The 22523-nt window shown below is 41.5% G+C and overlaps 3 protein-coding genes and 1 long non-coding RNA gene across 11 annotated transcripts in view; 2 read left to right on the top strand and 2 right to left on the bottom strand.

Moving 5' to 3' along the window:
- LOC145440590 (uncharacterized) overlaps positions 1-13577 on the top strand; it is a 126375-nt gene extending 112798 nt beyond the window's left edge. Inside the window, exon 2 of the mRNA XM_080318243.1 lies at positions 13568-13577. The gene's annotated coding sequence lies outside the window, so the exon portion shown is untranslated. The remainder of the gene's footprint in view (positions 1-13567) is intronic.
- The window catches only part of LOC145440577 (EF-hand calcium-binding domain-containing protein 6-like), a 107710-nt gene that overhangs the window by 75495 nt on the left and 9692 nt on the right, over positions 1-22523 (bottom strand). The gene's annotated exons all lie outside the window — the stretch shown is intronic.
- On the top strand, positions 4756-5495 carry LOC145440826 (uncharacterized). The gene is made up of 2 exons (XR_013915630.1): positions 4756-4910; positions 5152-5495. It is a non-coding gene; the product is annotated as an uncharacterized LOC145440826 (long non-coding RNA).
- LOC145440602 (uncharacterized) lies at positions 15942-21135 on the bottom strand. Of its 7 annotated transcripts, XM_080318258.1 has the most exons (7): positions 19894-21135; positions 19764-19834; positions 19534-19699; positions 18587-18745; positions 17616-17729; positions 17250-17329; positions 15942-16506 (listed from the first exon to the last, which is right to left on the bottom strand). In XM_080318258.1, exons 3-5 carry the CDS (start codon positions 19666-19668, stop codon positions 17670-17672), a joined length of 354 nt encoding a protein of 117 aa, XP_080174384.1. In that variant the 5' UTR covers positions 19669-19699; positions 19764-19834; positions 19894-21135; the 3' UTR covers positions 15942-16506; positions 17250-17329; positions 17616-17669. The 7 variants fall into 6 exon arrangements, with proteins under 7 accessions (XP_080174384.1, XP_080174386.1, XP_080174382.1 ...); XM_080318260.1 differs by adding an exon at positions 19332-19423 and having other exon boundaries at positions 19534-21135; XM_080318256.1 differs by having other exon boundaries at positions 19764-21135.

Here is a 22523-nt window from a genome sequence, read left to right as displayed (position 1 = left end):
TCTTAATTGGGCCTAGTGTATTGTATTTCTTGAGGGCAGGAATAGATCATGTCCTATTCTTATGTTATGTATAAAACATTACCATCACCAATCAGTGTGCCCTCTGAACATTTCAAAATTTAGAGCGGTCATAATTGGTTTCGCATTCAGGTTGGAGAATCATAAGATGATGGCTTGGGGATTAGTAAGATTATAATATAATGAATAATATGTTTTAGGGTCAGCTGCGGAGTTGTGGGTTCAGGTTAGGTTTGCGTACCGTTGGATTTTGGTTAGGGATGATGAATTTTCCTACAGTAGCCTACCCGAACCACCAATTTTGAATGTCATGAATTTTGTCATGTTCATGGGGAACCCTGACTGGTGGTATTCGTGTTGTGGATAAGAAATTACTGTTACCCTGAAAAACGGCTACAGCATAAAGTGCTTCTCAACCTGTGTGACGGTTCGTACTTGTGCGAATGAAAAGAATTTCAACCAAATAGTCAACCAATGTTGAGTGTGAAAGAAAAACTGTATTTCCGGAGTTGAGCTGGAAAGTTATCCCTTTTTTAGTCGACCGACCACGGAGTCTGAAAAATTTACTATTTTTTCAGGATTCTATACATGATCCACTATTCTATTTCTGAAAATTTTGAATAAGTGTCCTTCTTTCTCGAAGTCATCGTGCCATGTAACAGGTTAAGAAATTACCCGGAGCCGCGGCAGCTGCAGCCGGATGCGTTTCTGGAAATTTCAATAAATTGCAGCTCAGCTCCATTACGGTGGCGTCCTGAAGAAAACGGCTGCGGCCAAATTTTTTTTTTCGTTTTGCCCTTCAATTTGAGACCACATCATATTTAGAGCGCAGTGCCCCTTTAACCCGTTACATGGCACGATGACTTCATCGTCGCACTTGCTCGACGCGATTACGCAGAGGACGAACTTTAGATAGTTGTCATTCGATGTTATGAAGGACTCATGTCTTGCACACCAAGGCGGCGCTCAACGTACGGTGTTAAGTCAGGATGATTTGTGTCTGGAGCTTGTCATGACTCTATAGCAGTGCTTTTCAACCTGTGTGACGGTTCGCACTTGTGCGAATGAAAAAAATTGCAGTGCGAATGACGAAGGTGGTGCGAATAGTGCGAATGAAAATCCGGATCAAGTGCGAATGAAAATCGTGAATAATTGTTAATTTTTAGACGTGGAATAATTCAAATGAGCCTAATAAGAAATTTAGGGTCAGTACAACTTTGGTAGTGGCGACGCAATTGTAAAACTTGTTTACCTCACGACGCACCACTAATTGTAGCTCTTACAAGCCGTAGTAAATTACCATTTACGCACTATAATTATTACGTAACCAAAAGCCTGGTTTGGAAGCTGGTGTAGTGGCAGACTTACAGTATATCATCCCGTCTCAGCCTGCGACAGGCTGAGAGAAAATGACGGTGGATCTACTTTCTGCTTTCTTTCGCTAAACGATCATCATATTTTCGTAATAACTGATCTATTAGCGCAAGGCACGAATAAAGTAGTAGATATCATCATTACAGAATCATATTGGCAAGTTACTGTGAAGCAAATTTTTACCCCTTCAAGGTTGGACCGCGAAGGGTATAAAATAGGGTCGACACGCTGCCAGAGCTATCTGTTAATATGTAGCAATGTAGGCCTATGTTACATTTGTTTAATTTATCGATCGTTTTTACATATACAAGGTCACTGTGTTGGGTTCTGTACTCAAGAAGCGAGACACGCAGAAAATATGGCTTTATCATGAGAATTAATGATATCATTTGTCCGAGTGTTTTTTCTGGAAAACATGGTCGAATACCGTTGGGATGAACTAGTGTGTAGGGGTGTGCTGTGCATTGTGCGACGAGCGAGTTCAGGCCTATGAGACTCATTCATTTCGAGGCCAACCCCTTCTGCGTCGGGGCACATGAAGACGTAAAGTTTTGGCCAACAAACCGCTGATAATGTGCGGTGTCAAAAACATAAGCGGAGACAACACCTTGATCTAAAATTACCGATGCTCGATGGCCAAACCTTTCGATGTGCATATACTCCGTTGTCGGGACGGAATAGACCGAGTCCCGATATTGCACTCTGAGTAGACATTAGTACAACTGCGACATTCAGAGGAATTTAATTTGCCCTAATTAGAAATCACGTGCGTCAGATGTGTTTTGTAGAGCTGTGTTGGGTAGATTTGTGGCATGCGCGTTCTGTATGTCATACATCGTGGCATACAACTGTAATATTAAAAATGAATTCCTTTGCATGGGTAAGGCTCGGGTCGCAAGATGCCACAAAAACTTGGATTTTGGTGGTAGTCTAAAAGCCGCTTTACCGGTATTAAACTGTTATGAATTCTCAAGTTAGATTGAGCTAAAGAGCAGAACACACATAGTATCGTGAGTTAATTTGCTCTCCTCATATACTCGAGAGACAGAAGTTGGAGCAACGTATCATATGGTAGCGAGTAGGGATGGTGTGAACCTCTGAAAGGTTCAGGTTCGTGTGAACGCGAACCTTTTTGAAAGGTTCTGTGTGAACGCGAACGTGAACCTAATGACGTCATAATGCTAATTCCAACCCTAGAATTCAGTGACTTGATATATTAATGAGAACAATACTTAGCGACCACTCGGACCACATTATGCCACAATGCAGGAGTAGGCTACATACTGACTTTTTAACCGTCACCAAATGTATCAAGTGGGGCAATCAAATGATAGAATAATCCGATAAAATCAATATCTTCCTTCACTTTGCCAGAATTTCGACGACGACTTGCGGGAAAATATAAACTTACGCCTTAACGGTATATAGGCCGGACCTGACAATGTATTCGGCGCCTGAGTATTGGTACATTGATATTGAGCAGAGTGTAAAACGGGTTCCTATACTTGCTATATTACTCCATTACCAAATTATACAGTAGTAGCCAACACCTCAATCGCACGGATTTGGTTCTAATGATACAGTAAACACGACATGTCAAGATTGACACCTGCTAGAGCTAGATTACATCAGAAAACGATATCCATCTCCTGGATTGGTTGAATAAGCATCATTCGATGACTACCTGTAGTGTATTTCGCTCGTGATGCTGTGTGATTGCGGGTCAAGGTCACAGCAGATAGTCACTAAATATTCACAAACGGAAAGCTGGATATTTCGAGCAAACTTTTGTAACAAAGCAAGTATAATTTTTGAGATTGTCAAGGTGCATGCTCGTTTAGTGTTGCTTTTTTATGCTGCCAGCGCTATGCACGGAGTGGCCCGCACTTGAATTGCGAAGCATTTGAACCAAAGATGTTATAATGAAGTGAGAATTATAATACATGAAAAAGGTTCACAGTGCAGAACCTACCAAGGTTCTGTTATGAACGCAAACCTCTAAATTTCCGAGGTTCACACACAGAACGCGAACGTGAACCTCACGTTCACACCATCCCTAGTAGCGAGCTCTAGTGGGCCTACTCTCCCTGATCGTTTTGCAACTCATCTTCCAAGACGTAAGGAAAAATAAGTCTCAACACAAACACGTGGGTTTTTCATCCTTTCTACAAGCTGGAGCCTCCGGGACCTTTGTGTCAGCTCACAAAAACGATTTCTGCCATCAAGCATTTTTCACTCGCGAAAAACACGCTGTATTTTGGATAGGAATGCAGAACCGATTTTAAGACCTGGCCATCCAAGAACTGGTAGACGTTCTTGTCAAAAACCCAACAACTTGTTTGGCTGAGAAGGGTTTTAGTGAAATAGTTGAAATTAGGACGAGCGAAAAAAAGTTGCCTTTTTAATGAGTCACTTGATAGCTTAAGCAGCGTAGTAGCCAATTTGTTGCACATCTGAACAAAATTTTATTAAGCATCTCGTTTTTGTACAACAATTTTCGATTAGTTTGTGCGAATGAAATTTATTTTATAAAAAAAGTGCGAATAGAGCTCGAAAAGGTTGAAAAGCACTGCTCTATAGTATTTGCCAGTTGACTGATACTGAGATGCCGTTACAGTTGTATATTGATGCAGATACAGCTGTCATTTTCAAGATGTATTAACGACAGCACAGTGCACAACCTTTGGAGTAGTGGTTTTGTGGAATAGACAGACACAAGATATTTTGCATCATTTACCCATGGCATAGCAACTATCTTGATACGGTCCAGTTTACTTGTTCAAGACACAGATGTATAGATAGTCAACACAAAGATACCATTATTTCATTCTCATCAAAGTTCCAATATTGTTGTGGAAATTTTTATCGTAACATTGTTGTTCTCAGTTTCACAAACAAATCTTCTGTCTCCATCAGTTCATTCATGCAATTCCTTTGACACGTAGATAACGTAAAATTTGTTAAAATTATTAATGGTATGGAAGAAGATCTTGTTGATGACGTAACTTCTGATGAAGATACAGATGTAGGAGATTTCGATGATATCACGATATTTGGTGAGAGCCTGCCGTATCAATTCGAGCCACAATATTCAGAGGAGGAATTCGCCCGTCTTGTTGCAACTCTAGAAGCACAAACTCATGTCTCTGTAAGTATTGTACCTGTGTTTCTTGAATGCAATTTATCAATCTCATTGTATTGGTCAAAGGAATCGTCAGAAAACCAGAGTCAACTTCGGACACTAGACAATGAATGGTGCAGTTGCTTGAACTGTGCATCCATGACAAACCAGAATGAGCGCGTCTGCTGCAGGGAAATACAACAAATAATGGAGCTTCTTGGGAATGGAGGGTCGACTTGGAGCTTCTTGGGAATGGAGGGTCGACTTGCATAACAGAACATGACGATTTTCTCCTACATATACATCCCTCCATTCTTGAAACGTTTTTCAAAGTGAACAGAAAAAACTGGAATAATAACAATCAACAGCATTTTCCTGGCAGAAGGCTTTCTAACAAGTGGGTCCTAGAACATTTTGTGTTGTTTAGTATTGGACCTATGACAGGGTCTTGGACTTATGACATTGTTCCTGGATATAAGCGACAATTTCCTGCATTCTTCACCTTTTCTCGCATGCTTTTATATATATGCCTACACTTTATAAATTGGGAGCATTATACTCTCCGTCGTATATATGCTGGTATTAGTTTTCAGGATTTTTTTATTGCTGCAATATCCTTTGATGTTTTCCAATTGCAGACAATATGGCTTGGTGTCTTATCGACACATACTGGAATGGATTATTGATGGCGACGTTTTGGGTAGCAAAAACAGGATGCCCTTGCCAGCGTGCATTGTGACTGCTACAAGGCAAAAGTACCCTAGTGATGATGGACTGTATGTCGGTTTCAAATGGCCGATAGAAAACGAACTGTGATTGATAACACTGCAGCTCTGCTATATATGTCGAAATCAGTTCTGTTACTGTATCATTAGACAGTGACCTGGAACTGTTTGCATTCTATATTCCACCAATGGCTGCTGTGCCTGATACATCGACTACTTTGCTTACTCGTTTATTAAAATAAATAATAAAAGAAACATCCGAGGACTACATAGCCAGGGTATTACAATGGGGCAGTCAGGCAGTGGAAGAATGAAATTGAACTAGTGAGCTACGTAGCATTGCACCACATGCCATACAACTCGAAGATGTACGATAGAGATGTTTTGTATCTAAGTCACGTTCTAGAACGACGTTTTGAAAGTAATTCCTCTTTAGAGGGGGCTGGTTCTGGTGCAATGCTGACTGGATGCCCATTTCTTGAAATGTTACTGGGGAAGTTGATGACGGTGCGATTCTCAGCAGTTCGCCTCAAAAGCTCTCTCGGCGAGAGACTCTCGCATAGTGGTTCGTCTTCTTTTCATACATGCTCTTCAAGATCCACTCTTTTGCTGACCGAGAGTAACTTTTTTTGTATCGTAGAACACCTGCTTAAACAAATATAGAGTAAGTAACTGAGTACCTTGACTTGCAAACATTTCATCTGCACAGCAAACCTTTTTGTGTCACGGCAGGAAATCTGCCAACATTCTCATTGTGGTCCAGGACAGCCAGTTTGGTTCGTGCAAGCATTGTGTCATAAGTAAAATGAAGACGTTCAGGTGCAAATTTCAATATCGTCCGTGGAACGCCGTATCCACACAACCTTGGCATGTAAGACATATTTGCTTCATAACATCGGCTGACAACTATCTACTGTTCGTCCACTGCGTGCCTGCGTAATCGCGTCCAGCAAGTGCGACGATGAAGTCATCGTGCCATGTAACGGGTTAAGAAATTACCCGGAGCCGCGACAGCTGCAGCCGGGTGCGTTTCTGGAAATTTCAATAAATTGCAGCTCCATTACGGTGGCGTTCTGAAGAAAACGGCTGCGGCCAAAATTTTTTTTTCGTTTTGCCCTTCAATTTGAGACCACATCATATTCAGAGCGCAGTGCCCCTTTAATATACTGCTTCTGATAACCTTACTGTGAATCTAGATAATAACTGTATCTCACTGTGTGACTCAGCAAAATATCTTGGAATCATCATTGACTCTAAATTGTCATGGAAACCGCATATTGCTCATACCATAACACAGCTTTCTAGATGTGTAGGTGTAATGACAAAACTCCAACACATAGTTCCTAGATCTGTGCTTAGGACAATTTACTTTTCGCTTTTTTACTCGTATCTACAGTATGGCATAATTGTATGGGGGAATGCTTGTACTTAACATTGTTCTAAAATTCGTACCCTGCAAAACCGAGCCATGCGTTTGATGGCTGGCTTGCCCCAACGAACAAGATTATCCCAGTATTACCGCAAATACAAAATTCTAAAATTTGACGATATTTTTACATTTGAAGTAGCTAAATTTATGCATCAATATTTTTCAAATGAATTGCCTCCTGTGTTTAATGATTTCTTCGCCCTTGCTCAAACTGTTCACTCACATAATACCAGATTTTCTTCCCAAGGTAACATCTATTTTCATCGACCCACAAGTAACCTCACAAAGAAATCGATCGACTATGCCGGTCCTGTCATATGGAATGCTATACCCTCATCAATACGGGACCTCCCATACCACTCCTTCAAAAAGGAATTATCCAGTCACCTCATCTCCCGTTACCAATGATCCGCTTGTCTCACACCAATTTTTTTAGTTTCTTCAGTATTTTATTTTTATGCTGAGCTGAATTGATTGATCCCAACCAATGCATCCAAATTTATGACACGATATCTGTATTTGTTAATGCAGGGTGTGATCAGACTAGTTGGCCCTACCCAGAGTCATATCGGTCACACCCTGTCCTATACCGTTAAGTTCATTTATTGTTGTTTCATGTGCCAATGATGTTTTCTTTACGGTTGGACAAATCAATAAATGTCTCTCTCTCTCTCTCTCTACCGACATAAACATCCAATAGCAAGGATGTATACTTTCAGGAGCAGTCACGGAAAATCCAGAATTGACCGAATATGTGGCAGACCATATAAGTCCAACGGTGACACTTATATTCGAAAAAAAAATCAGATGGAATAGAGGTAACTGGAAATGCAATAATGACATCCTCAAAGACCCGATATACAGGGATATAATAACAAATGTCATGCGCAGTGAGGAGCCAAACCTCGAGAACTATGAATCCCCTGCTGAGTGGTGGGATGTCCTCAAGAAAAGAATAGCTAAAACAAGCAAAAGCTATCAAATCAAGAGAGCCCAAAACCCAGACCTTCACTTCAAGTACGAACAAACAAAAGGAAAGTTAAGAGTACTAACAAAACTTGATGATTTTGAGGGCGAACAGCATACGACGAGACAATTCTGGGACCAGTTCAAAAAGAGGAAGAAAAGAGTCGAGATAAAAGAGCTACAAATGCCAGACGGGACGGTAAGCGAAAATAAGAACGATATCGCTAACAGAATCAAAACATTCTATACAGACCTATGGACGAGAGACGCGCAAGCCAATCAAGCCGATTACCTCGCAGAATACTACGCGACGGCAACCCCGGACGAAACAATAACAACAACAACAACAGCGAGACCTATCGACCAAGAAGAGGTGCTTAAAACCCTCAAGAATATGAAGAGAGAAAAAACTCCCGGAAGAGACGGCCTCACGTTTGAATTCTACATTACTTTCTGGTAATTCATATCCACACAGAGACAAGCCAACCAACAACTGGCTGGAAGAAAAGAGGGCGTACGAATCCCTGCAACACCTTTACGAGACCCCCCCCCCACAAGAACTGAGTCAACGGGAGATATACCAACAACTCCTCAAGAAGAAAACGAATTATGGCGACCAGGAAATACCAGAGTGGAAAACGATATGGTTGTATGAAAATGATATAAAACATCATATTAATAACAAACAGAGAGTCATATCATATCGAATCAACACGGAAGCCTATTTTTCAGGGGCGAGAAAGATCGACGCCGGCTGGACAACCCGCAACGCTCAAAAACTAAAAAATGATTGCTAATTCTGCAAAAACCAAATCGACAATATGCAGCATATTTTCAAAAAATGTCCAGTATACAAAAAACTGTTTTATATCATCAGGTCTGACCTCGAAGACGAATTTCGAACCGACATCAACGCGACACCTGGACAAATTATGAAAAATCAATACGATGGGCCGCACAGATCGACCATACTCCCCACCTTCATGCAAATGAAGATACTTATGTGGGAATGGAAACGAACGCTAGATATTCATAACGAACATGCCGAAGACGTCAACGATAACATCAATCGAATACGAAGCAAGCTACAGCCCACGAGACGACGAACTTGGGACACCGGATAAACGATGAAGAAAAACGCGAACTCTCGTAACGGACGCGGCGCGCGCGATAGGCAATATGCATATGCATTAAGCATAAGCCCCCCTGATTTATATTCGCGTAAGTATGAACTCTGCGCAATACCATACCCTACATGACATCATGAATGCCGACGGAAGAGGGAAAGACACAGAAGAAACGCGAACGACCGATCGATGACCCGCGAGCGCGCGCGATAGATTAATATGCATTTGGCAAATTATGATTCATTACTCGCGACGCCTTCGGAAATCACCCACGTATCAAATCAATGTATGTGAAACCAGTAATTGCAAACCTATATATACGCGATGTACAGCCTATATGCCATACATGGTAAGAAGTACCATTTCAATAATCGCACAAATTTTCATATTTATTCATGCCGTATATGCTGTAATTAAAATTTTCTGTATCCTTTTCACTTTCGCACGCCGATTTATATGTATTACACTTTTTTGATGCACCTTTGACGAATAAACAAATTCCCCTACCCTACCCCAAACAACCAACCCAACCGCCTAAGAGCCACTCCCCCCCCCACACCCAGCCAAACGAAGACACAGGAGTAACGAGAAATCCCACACCAGCCAGTCACCATAAAGACCAGAAATGTCAATATATATAGCCAAAATGACATAATCAGAAATTGAAAATATTCCTTGGCGACTCGTAGGTTGTTATAAGGAACTGAAACTGCAGCAATATGCCGACGACTGGACGATTATCACAACAGACCTGGAATCTACGGAACATGCACTTGAAGAAATGAAATACTTAGAACAGGGCAACAGGACAAATGAAATACTTAGAACAGGGCAACAGGACAAAAGATGAACAAAAAGAAAACCGAAACACTGAACTTAAACAACCCAAAAGACCCAATCAGAAGTGAAAAATACAAAGAAAACATAAAGAACACGGTCAAGATACTCGGCCAGTACTTTGGAAAGGAACATAATACACTAACGTGGAACTCAGCCATCTCCAAAATAGAGAAAGCAATCCGATTCAACAACCAACGGAACCTCACATGGTATGGAAAGAAATTGATTATAAACTCAATGATTTCGCCGAGAATTACATATCACGCAAGAGTAACACCACCAACTCCAGAAGTCACTGCAAAAATGACAAGAATAACATTCAACTTCCTTTGGCACCCTGAAAAGATAGAGGAGATCTCGAGACACAAACTCATAAGAGACATAAAGAACGGAGGTCTAGACATCTTGCATATACCATCAAGGATAAAAGCATGCCTACTTGAAATGATCTCCAAATTGACGAGAATAGAGCAGGCAACCGAATTCTGGCATCAATACGCCCTCTTCGAGCTGGGACCCACTATAAAGAGATGGAACCCGACTCTGTTCTCAAATAACATGCCACATAAAATAGAACTGTCGGCAAAGTGGAAGAAAAACATCCAAAACTCAGAGGGAATTAAGTGGGAAAAAAGCGAATGGCAATTAAGTGGGAAAAAAGCGAATGGCAAGAGGCAACTTTGAAAAGCATATACAAAGCAGTCAAAGAAGCCCACGAAAACAAATGCGAACCACCAAATGATGCCATTCCATCGAACAAAATTCACCTCAGAGGAATCCACTTAGACAAGATCATCACTAACGAAGAACGAATAACATCGTACAGAATAGCTCACAATGCCTACCTTCTCGGAGCAAATAGGAGAAAGGGAAGCCTCCTCCAACTCAAAACAGGCAAACAAGCCCTGACGAACTGTAGGCAATGCAAGGCCAGGAATGAAACACTGTCCCATCTGATATATCACTGTAAAGCATCCCAAATGATAATCAGGAGGATGCAAAGCATAAAATCAGACGCAACAAGAACAAACATCAACCTTGACGAGGACAGCATCCTCGGCAGAAACAGAGGAAGAATGGACACAGCAACAACACTCATGATAGCGATATTCAAAAATAAAGTGATCAGAAACAGAAGACACCTCGAAGTAGAAAATAAATACCAGGAAGATCCCGAGGAATACGTCAAAACAACGTTTGAGACGATAAAAAAGACAGCTCTAAAAAGAATAGATACATATGAGCTACTTCCAGAAAGCCTGAAAGCCTTGAGAAAAGTTATCCTAAAGGAAAACGACAAAAAAAAAGAAAAGACCAACCAACGCCCGCTATAACTACATAACACAATATCAATGTCTATGCATTTATGCCTTGTTATGTATACCGAAATAAATAAACTAAACAAGCAATGATGAAACTGCCATGAAGGCCCCCTGGCCTGAGAAACGGAAAAGCGAAATACGAACGATACCGAAAAGCCGCTCAAACCTGTTGAGAATGGCTAAACATGGCACGACCTGAGCTGAGAAAAAAAATGTTATAAGGTTGGTATCTAACGGCTTTTTCAGATTCAAAGACCCGTCGACTGAGCCGCTGCGGGTAGCGGAACAATCAAAATAGTGACAATTAATGTTAGGGGGATGAATGATGAAATCAAAAGAAAGTCAATTTACGCGTTTGTCAGAAGTACAGGGGCAGATATAGCCCTGCTCCAAGAGACCCACTCGGATCTCAGAACAGGAAACCTCTGGAAAGGGGAATGGGGGGGGGGGGACAATCAGTATGGAACTCGGGCGATGTTAGAACAGCGGGTACCACGATTCTTGTAATACATAGGCGAACGTCTGCGAGAAAAATAAAACACGTGATGGATAGTGAGGGAACCTTTATAAAGATTGGCTTGCAATTTGGCCAAAGCTGCTTAGAAATCACCAACTTCTATGGCAGCATGCACAAAACCACAAGAAACAAACAGCTAAGGTGACTCGCCGTGAAAACATCCAGAACAGTGCCCCAAATTATAGGGGGCGATTTTAACACAGTTGAAGACCATGAACTCGACAGACAACCAATCAACCAATCAAAGCCAACCAGAGGCAACAGGCAGCATACATTAGATCCATCTTCAACACAATGCGAGTTAAAGACACTTACAGAGAAAAAACGGCAACAAAAAAGACTTCACGTACGACTAAAGGGAAGTCAAGATTAGATAGAATCTACATAACAAATGAACTCACAACAAAAATCTGCAGGCACACTACCTGCATCTTCTCAGACCATGACGCCGTGGTCGCAGAAATACAACTACGGAAAAGGGGCACGAAAAAAGATACAATCTGGAAAAACAACACACAGATATACCACCGAGAGGACTTCTCAGAGGAACTTGACAAAAAATGGCAGAGTTGGAAAACGCTATACCCCATCATTTATACCACCAGAGTGAATGGTGGGAAGCGGTCAAAAGAAGGCTACAGAAACTTGTGGCTAAATACATGAAAAAATCCATGAAAGAAAAAAGGGAGGAAATAAACAAACAAGAAAAAATATTACAGAAGGAGAGGGAGAACACGATTAAAAACAACACCTCCACATTGCAATACCAAAGGGCTAAAAGAACCCTTCGGAAGCATAAAAGGGAAAGCTTAGAGAAACTAAGAAGGGAGGCGAAAGCAGAAGAAGAAACGGCGATAGACAACAACCCATGTCTTCTTTGCAAGAAAATCCAAAACAGAAGGAAAGTCGCCACAATAGACCAATTAAATAAGCCCGACGGGGGCACAGACATGGCAGAGAACTTCTTCGAACACCACCAGAACGCACTTTCGACCGCACAGCACGACCTTATAGAGCGGGAGATCAAAACAGACGAGCTCAGAGTGGCTGTGTTACATCAGAAAAAAAAAAAACCCAGGCGAGGACGGGCTAAGTTCCGAGCTATATATGGTTAACCTTGACCTAATGAAGAGGGAGCTAACGGAAGTCTACAACGAAATTTACGAAGCCCAGAGCACAACAGCAAACCTCGGCACGGCAGTGCTGAAAATAATACACAAAAAAGGGGACTCTAAGGAGTTAGAAAATTACAGACCGATCTGTCTACTAAACACGGATTACAAAATCCTCAGTAAAATACTCACAAATCGGCTGAAGCATAGGCATTGCCCACCATAACACACGAGCACCAGCACGTCAACCCGCCAAAAACCATCGGCCAAATCAACTTGCTGCTCAGAGAAATCACAGCCGAGATGAGAGGAAAGCAGAGGCGTGCAATAATCTTAGTAGACTTTGAAAAGGCCTACGACTCGGTGAGCCATGAATACTTACACGGGGCAATAAAAACAGCATGAATCGGCGACAAATTCGCATTAAGCAGGGATATCCCATATCAATGTATCTCTTCACCATTTCTACTGAGGCACTTCTGCAGAAGCTTAATATAAAACTGAAGGGCTGCAAGATCTCGGGCATGAGAACACCGATTACTACTCCAGCATATGCTGACGATGTCACCATCACACTAGACGCCCAACGCGAGTCCGGCGAGGCTCTAAAAATACTAAAAGCCTTTGGGGAAGCGAGTGGCTTAAAAATCAACAAGGACAAAAGCAGGGGAATCGACTTCAATGAATGCACACCCCCACCAGTCCAGAATGAGATCAAATGGGTAGAGCAGGTAAAAACACTGGGGCACCCTCTTAGTAAGCAACTAGTACAAACCAACAGCCAGTGGAAAGAAGCCCTGGAGGCTGCCAATGACCTTGCAGTGGAGATCAATAACCTCAAACTGGAAAGGAACAGTCGCATCGCACTAGTAAGAACAAATATCTTGCCTCTGTTCACCTACCCAGCAGCCACAACAAGGATGCCACCACGAATAAAACGAGAGTTGAGAGAGAGTGTAAACCTGCTCCTGTTTGAGAGGGGAAAAACGGATTATAAAAAAATAGTCCCAGCAGAGGAAAGGGGGGGAAGAGGGGTAGTCGACATCCCGACTATCACGGATATCATTTATGCCAAACCCGCAATCCAATACTTGAAGGGACTCCAAAAGGAAAATAAGGGAGACTGGGATGGAAGACTTGACCACCAGTTAGCCTTAACACTCAAACGATATGTAACCCAGAGAATATCAAACGTCAAACCCCACACGTTACAACCCCAGGCCCATTGGAAGGAGATAAACAAGGTCATGAATGAAATAGGCGTTGAAAGAACCCACATCAAAACGAAAGGGAACAAAATTCTTTACAACGCTTCGATAGCGAAAAACCACACTAGAGAAATTGAGGAAAGGAGGGGGCCAAACTGGCAAAACGTCAACCACACAATCCCGATGAAAGAACAAAGGGACTTCAACTGGTTGATAACACACGAACTTCTCAAACCGAACATGAGACTTCATACACGAGGCCTTCAAACTCAAATAGAATGCGAACTCTGTGGAAAGGACTTAGAGCACGAAGTGCATCTCTTCCTCAAATGTGATGAAACGCAAAAAGCACTGGAGAATTTAGCGAAAGCCTGGAAGAATACCATAAGGCAAACTTCGGAACGATGATAAACATGGACCCAGCCGGGACCTTGACCCCAAACTTGAATGCAGCACTGATCAAATTAATTACCATTTACAAACAATCAGTTTGGAAGGCCAGAAGCAACACAAAAACGGGGAGAACGAAATACGGGTGGCACTGAATCTCCAAATCAATCAAACAACGGCTAAGGATGAGACAAAAACTCGAAGGGAATGAAGAGATCGACAAAACCCTTGATACCATCCTGGAGGAGATCAAAAAAAATAGAAGCCAAAATGTGATGAACTAAAGCGAGGCTGAAACAAGCAAGAAAACCTATGCCCAACGCTATGCGCAACCCAAAGTGGGTAGGCCATTAATCACCAAAATGTAACCCGTCGACTGAGCCGCTGCGGCTATTGTAGTCTAGATTTACCGTAAAGATTAGAATCAACGTGTTGTACTTGTGCCGTAACTAGGTTAGAACTTCTTCTTAGGCTAAGTAGCGACTGCTGCTCTGCCGTGACGATAATAACAGCGGCACAATACAGGCGGGGAACAGAATTCGGCTGCGCAACCTGCAAAAGAAGATGCACGCTAACGGAATGCTGTAATGCAACAATCCAGGTAGAAAAGAGGCGAAAAGGCCAGGTATGCATCTTCTGCGGGCACCGGAAAGGTGCGGAAATACCAGAATAAGCAATCTTCAAGAAACAATTAGGAATACTAACGATTAATGTAAATGGGATGAGGGATAGGAATAAGAGAAAAGTAATATATGATTTTATAAAGAAAACAGGGGTGAATATAATCTGTTTGCAAGAAACCCACTCCACGCTGGAGATAGAGGATGCTTGGTCGAAAGAGTGGAATGGAGAATCATTTTGGAACTCCAACAGCGCATACTCAGCGGGAACAGCAATACTCCTGGGCAATCGAAACAAAAACCAACTCAGGGTGATCAGCACAACGAAGGACATGCAAGGAAGACTGAGCCAGCTCAGAATTTAAGTATGTAAAACAAAAATAGAAATAACCAACTTCTATGGTCATAACGATAGGACGAAACGCCACGCGCAGCTGAGACAACTGGCCACGAGAACCAGGGGAACGAAGGCGCAAATAATAGCGGGAGACTTCAACGGAGTCGACTCAAGTACGCTAGACCACCATCCAGCAGACCTGCCCCATTGGAAAGCTGACGCCAAACGACACGCGACAGTGATGAAAGCAATTGGGGTAGAGGACGCATACAGGAAAGTAAACGGAAACAGGAAAGAATTCACCTTTTTCCATTATGCTGGCAAAACCAGACTGGATAGAATTTACGCATCACCAGATATTACACCGATAAAATGTAAACACATATCTTGTCCGTTCTCAGACCACGACGCGACGATGGCCACAATACAGCTCGAAACTGATCAGAACAAAAAGCCCGCAGCGTGGAAGAACAACACCGCAATATATCAGAGTGAGTCCTTTCAGAAATACCTGGCGGAGAGATGGAAAACGCTATACAACACCGTCTAGACGGTAAATCTAAAAGGTGGAGATTTCCTCCATTAGAAGTGGTTCACCATTTTGACCATTTCTGGTGGAATGCAACTCCACCCCCCATCATGGTGGAAATACTTTCCACCCTATATGGGGCAATACCCTCCTCCCTATATGAGGATTACCTTCCACCCTATATGGAGGAATACCCTCTACCCTATATGGGGGACATACCTTCCACCCCAACCTATCTGTCAGCTGCCACACATCTTTGCTTTATGCAATACTGCAGAATACAAATCCAATTAAAACATACAAGCATGGCATTTCATGCATTTTATTATGCGTATTCAAACAGTCATTACTATAGGGTTACCATATTACAGAATCGAAAAAGGAGGACAATTTTACCAATTCAGGAAAGTTAGTTGATCAAGACTCACAGCCGATTTTGCTATTTTTTGCTGGAAAACTTTTGGTGTTAAATGAAAGCGACGAGTCCAAAATTACCATATTTTTTCTTAAATTTAGTCGTGTTGACTAAAATAAAAAGTCGGCACTGACAATCGACTTCGAATGACCCGCTTGAGCCTCCGTATGGTAACCCTACATACCTATGATGACAGTTCCATTGTTTATGGCAACATATTAGTAGCCCTCACAACAAGATTTGTCAGCTCTACGCCAGGCAGCTTTAGCAGGTATGACGAAAGGCACGTGAGAGTGTGCTTGATATTCTTCTGAAACTGTTCAATATCCAATGAGCTGCGATCAGAAGAGCAAGTGTTTCATCAAAACTTTCAATGTTTTTTGAGAAGACGATTCCATCCAAGTACAGGCTCCATTGCGAATTGTAGACCATCGTTGGATATGGAGAGATAGAAACCTGAAAGATATATTATATTACTATGAAATCTTCGGACTTCAGATCATTATGATATCGAGATAGGCTTAGCACATAGGACAATTTATATTACCACTGCTCAAGTTATAAACATGAATTTGTGTCACAAAATGTTGCTCATTTGATTTATGCTTTTAAAAATATCTTGTTACCAGTCTGTCTGCTGCAATGAAGTATATTTCAATCTCATGAGCCCCAATCCATTACTTAAGCTATGCGCGACGCCTGTCCCAGGTCTACTGAAGCTTGCCACTTTCTATCGCTAGAAGTTGTAACGGCATATAAGAAATATGGATTGACTTGATTTTGAAACACTGGTTAACCATTATGGTCATTTACAACAGGCCGGTGTTCTTATTTTTTAATCCGTATTTGCTGACTTGTAGCACGGCTCACTTCTAGGATTCTTGTAAGACACCGACGAGGCGAGGTAGAAACCAGACTTGTACAAACTACTGAATTTTCAAAATCAGTAACTAGAACTACAACTACTGAATTTTCAAAATCACTAACTTGGGCTACAACTACCAAATTTTCAATATCAGCAACTAACCACAACTACTGAATTTTCAAAATCCGCAACTAGAACTACAACCACTGAATTTTTAAAATCAGCAATTAGAACTACAACCAATCGAAAAAACGTTAGCTAGCTGACCATCGACTAACCAACTGTTTAGTTTTACCAATGTATATTATACACCATCTATCTACGAACAGCTTACCTCTCCAATATGAAGAAAATTGTCGCATCCTTCTCCAAAAATGGTTGGTATACCAGCACGCCAATCCAACACTCCATCACCTATAAAGCAGACACAGGTTATTAGAACTATCGATGATCACTTCTAGCATTCCAATATTTATTTTGAACGCGTGTAATTTTCGGAAATGAATCCGACGGTAACTGCCTGGTACGAGACTATGTTATTGTGAAAGCCACGATTATTGGTGCGGCGCAAGTCAAACAAGTTTCTACAATTGCATCTCAACGGCAGAAGTTAGAGAGCCACTGCACTTGAATTTATTCGAAAAAAGTTGTTAGCGGAAAATTTGCAATGCCACACAATTTCATGAAATAATACTCTCACCTAGTAATCCTTGTATAGTCTCGGGAACTTTAGGCCACTTCATTTTGGCCTGAGCTATATTGTACCGGCTCTGTGTTGTGCACTTCCCATCAAGGTTTCAGCCTCTTTCAACATCTTAATATACATAAGATATGATACACCCGTGGCAATGACAATTTATACTATAGACCAGTTGTCACCGCGGCCCGCGACTTGATTTGAGATTTCGGAAGAAAGCTAAGAAAACATTTTAAAATGCTGAAATTGGCGTGTAATGGCCGAAAACACTGACAAGACCGAGGCGCATAGAAAACAGGTTAGGGCAATGGTTCTGAAAGTGGGGGCGCGTCCTCTAGTGGGGGCTTTAAAGCATTTGAAGGGGCGCGGAGCTGCGGTCAACTGAATTTTTTTTTGCGCACTGCGCGATTTACCTCGATTTCATAGCTATAGTTATTGCTCTGTGTATAGTCCCGAATTCATATTATAGAATTCTCTCATCAACATTCATAACCATCCACGCCGTTAAACTATCCGATTGCTAACAGTATGGGTACATTTTGTGATATGACGATAAGGGCGGGCGAAATATTTCAGTGTCATAAAGGTTTGAGAACCACTGGCTTAGGGTTTCCCCACAAGATCAGCGTTCCCAGGTATCGTGCACAGCTCAGAGTTCAAAATAAAATGAAATTGATGCCAGTGATGTTTTGTTGTATTTTTATTCCTTCATTAAAATATTACTTCTTTTGTGGTCACTATGTCCATCGCCTATGTTAGGTAGCACAGGGTTGTACTGACGTAGAGTTTTAAGTCGTGGTTGCCTACTTTATATCGATTTTGGATTCATGCGGCCCGCGGCCGCTACGAAATTTGAAAAGTGGCCCGCGACCCGTTTTGAGTTGGCGACCCCTGCTATAGACTATTGTACATCCTGAAAAATTAGAGTTCAACTAGCTCATCTTAAAACCAAGATATAAATTAACTGGACTTACAACCCTGGCTCTTTTGCATCTAGAGCTGCTGGCTCCTTCTTCCTCAATCACATTCTTTCGTTTTGTACCATGCTTCTGCTTCATCTGATTCACCAATTCAGCTTCCAAATGTCTTCGATAGTCCTTGAACTTCTGCCTCAAGGCAATATGCCACGAGCCCTGAAGAAATTGCAAATATTGTTGGACTCAACTCTGCAGAGAGTACTATTACTAAAAGCAAGGAAAAACCTCTAAACAGTCCACAAAGTCTAAAAATCGGCATTTTTTCAACAATGGCAGCGCCACGACACAATGAACATAACAATGGGTGGTTTGAGGTGGTTCTATTGCATTGACTTGATAAGCGATTTTTGGGTGACTCGACTTGAATCTAGTCTTTTTTTTCAAATATGTTAAATGACTCGACTCGAATCAATTTTTCATTGCATCTACGAAGAATAGTTATTTCGAGTACGAGTCCTGATACTTGGCAAAATAGGGCCAGAAACTGTTAAGACTGAGGAAAATTACTGTATTCTGGATGCGAGCCAACTACACAAGCAGAATTGATAAAATGTGGATTGAGCTATACATGTCATTTTAAGGGTGTGTATCATACATGGGGGCGCACTATATTCGGAAAATTACGGTATTAGTCCGGAATTCACCGGTAACGGGCAAGGACAGTATACTATGGATATCTGGCGTCCACATAGCGTATTATGACTATGACCATTGCCCACGACTGAAGTTACATGCAGCTTACCTAGCTGGAATTTTCTTCATTATTGTCTTTCAAAACTGGAGTTTTTTAATAATGCCAAGCATACTTCTCGATACTGATGCGCAGTGGGGTACCTGTTAGATAGATCCGCATATAGTTACCTGATATCTATCCAAACTAACGAAATGCATGCACGAGTTTCAAAACAAAATAGGATGGATGAATTGAATGGAATTATACTTACAAAGTATATCGCAAAGGATCTTGAAAGATAATTGTCTTGATCTCTTTTCTCAGTCTTTATGCAATTACAATATTGCCAGCGCTCCCATGCACCAAGTATTGACGAAAAGCTGGGATGTCGTAGACCACAGGCCATAGTTGTTATGAACGTGAAAGTGATGATTCAACTGGATCATCCGTCATAATAGATTCAGATAAAACCAGTATTGATTCAACTGAATCATCCATTACATTACGTTCAGATGAATCCACAGTTAGGGAGTCGCTAGTGATGCTGCTGTCGCAAACGCTTGGTACATTTTCTAGGAAAATTACGTATAGAGGTGAAGAAATTGATAATTGAAGCCAAGCCTAAACTTACCGGTAACAGGAACTCTAATCCGATCATCGCCTTTTACATCAGCATCAGACAGAAATCAGTAAACTCCTTATCATAACACTCAATATTCAAGAATTCCGGCGCCAAATCAAATTTTAGTGCAGCAGATGATGGTATATCTTCTATTGTGCACGCAGTAATGATCTTCTTGTCGGTATTGAATGTAACTAAGTCTCATAATTATTTAGGACTGAAATCACAAGTTACAATTAGATATCAGAAGAGTTCCTTTCATTCAAACAAGATCTATCCTTGCAGCAGTTATAATGAAAATCCAAATTCAAAATATGCAGCTACTGATGGTAAAACTAGAGCCAGTTTGAATACCGTACCCAATAGCTCTATCTATGGTATGCATGAATATGAGAATGTAATCATCCTAGCTAATTTCTTGCATTATAATCACCCGTTGGCTTACTTGAATTACCTTCCCACCAAACAAGATATCATCTCGTCTCTCAGGTACTGCTAACTGCTTATGGCAATGGCAAGTTCATTGAATTTTCAGTCACGAGCGATACCGGTACTTCATACGAAATCGATTAAGCAGATGACATCACTTATGAACTAAAATCAACGATAATCATAATTGTGATTAACTCAAAATCAATGAATATAGATATATTTTTCTGTCGACTGACAGAGTGACTGACTGACGACGCAGAGCGCGCATCCCCGTATATTCGAAATAGCAAATCGCCAGAGTCCCGGATGCTGCCGGTCACGGTTCATTGGTGAGAATATTGGCGATAATAATAAATACCTTAAAGGTTTTGGATATGCTACGGTCGTGCAGGATCTTGAAGTAATTATCACAATCCATTAATGGTATTCAGACATTTTCAAATTTAATAATCCCTCTACTGGCTTAACCACTTGGAAAAAAACTGTTCAATATTTTATCAATATTCCAAAATGCATGCGACTATGACTTCACATTGAGTAAAAAACAACACTCGACTCCAAATTCATGTCTGATGACGTTATTAACTATAAGCCAGTATCAACTGTTATGTTTTAATTGGGCAATACGACAGTTTGCAAACAGTCATTTCTGATTTCCACCATGTCAATAATTGTTTTCCACCAAATATGGTAGACTATTCATTCCCCCCTCTTTCCACCCTCTAAATTCCTCCATATGTGGTGGAGATACGGTGGATAAAGGGAAGGAATGTACCTTCATCCATTTTTCTACCATTTTTTCCACCTTTTAGATTTACAGTGTACCCAACGAGAGCCGAATGGTGGGAGGCCGTGAAAAGGAGAATCAAACAGCTCAACATCCAACACGCGGCAAGGAAGATCAAACAGCAAAAAGGGCTGATAGAAAAAGATGAAAAATAATTAGAAACGGTGAGAGCAAACGTAATACGCAATAACAACGCCTTACCTGAATACAGGAGAATCAAACGGAGAATATGGAAGAGGAAGGAATGCGATATCCAAAAGCTCCAGTTGGATGGAGGCCAAGGCCCTAGCGGAGGAGACTTTGAGCAAAAGACCCTACGTATTGTGCGCAAACATCAAAAAAAGAAAAGAAACGGCAAGCATCACGCAAATCAGCGACAAAGACGGGAAAACAACAACAGACCCGGTCAAAATAAGAAGCACAGTAGAAGAGTTCTACAAAAAATTATACAGTAAGGAAAATTTTGATTCTAAACATGCCGACGCACTTTTCAGATATCAAACAAGACGCCTCACGCAAGAACAGAAGGAGGGGATAGACGCGCCCACCAGAGAAGAGGAAGTCAGACTGGCAATAATGCAGCAAAATCGAAAAAAAAAACGGGCGAAGATGGCATAAGTGCGGAGTTCTACCAGCAAGCAATTGACACCATAGCGGAAGAACTAACACAGGTCTTTAACGAGCTCAAACAGCAACAAGTGACTTCACAAAGGGAATAATAAAGACAATCTACAAGAAGGGCAACCGGGGAGACATCAAGAACTACCGTCCCATCACTCTCTTGAATGTGGACTACAAAATACTGAACAAAATACTAACGAGCCGGCTGAAGAAAGTCCTGGCGGACATCACGCACCCGCATCAGTATGTAAATCCACCCAATAATATTGAAACTCTTTTAACCTTATTTTAAGGGAAATTGCCGCCGAAATGAGAAAAAGCGACAAGGGAGCAATGATCTCGATCGACTTTAGGAAGGCATACGACTCTATCGAGCATGACTTCCTATACAGAGCGCTAAAGGAATCTGGACTGGGGAACACATTCACGCAATACATTGAGGCAATATACCGAGGCGGGAAAGCGAAAATCTCGATCGGCAGCGCAATTGGAAAAGAAATAGAGGTAACTCGGTTTACCTCTATGTCAATGTATATTTTCACAATTGTAACCGAATCACTACTGCATAAATTAAATGGATCACTAGCAGGTTTTAAGCTCGGGGGCACGACGCAAAGAATTGCGGCACCGTCCTACGCAGATGACATCACCCTCACCCTAGTAAGGGAAGACCAAAGCAAGGAGGCGATCGAAATCTTCAAGGACTTTGCAACATCGAGCGGGCTACATATGAATCCTGAAAAAAAACGAAGGCCATATTGTTCGAAAGAAGAAGAAGGCGAATAGCAGACACAACGGT

The sequence above is a fragment of the Botryllus schlosseri genome, chromosome 6 (assembly GCF_051294905.1).
Source record: "Botryllus schlosseri isolate E-star chromosome 6, Bs_hap1, whole genome shotgun sequence".
NCBI lineage: Eukaryota > Metazoa > Chordata > Ascidiacea > Stolidobranchia > Styelidae > Botryllus > Botryllus schlosseri.
The sequence above is the reverse complement of the archived record's forward strand: the minus strand, read 5'-3'. Positions and strand labels throughout refer to the sequence as shown.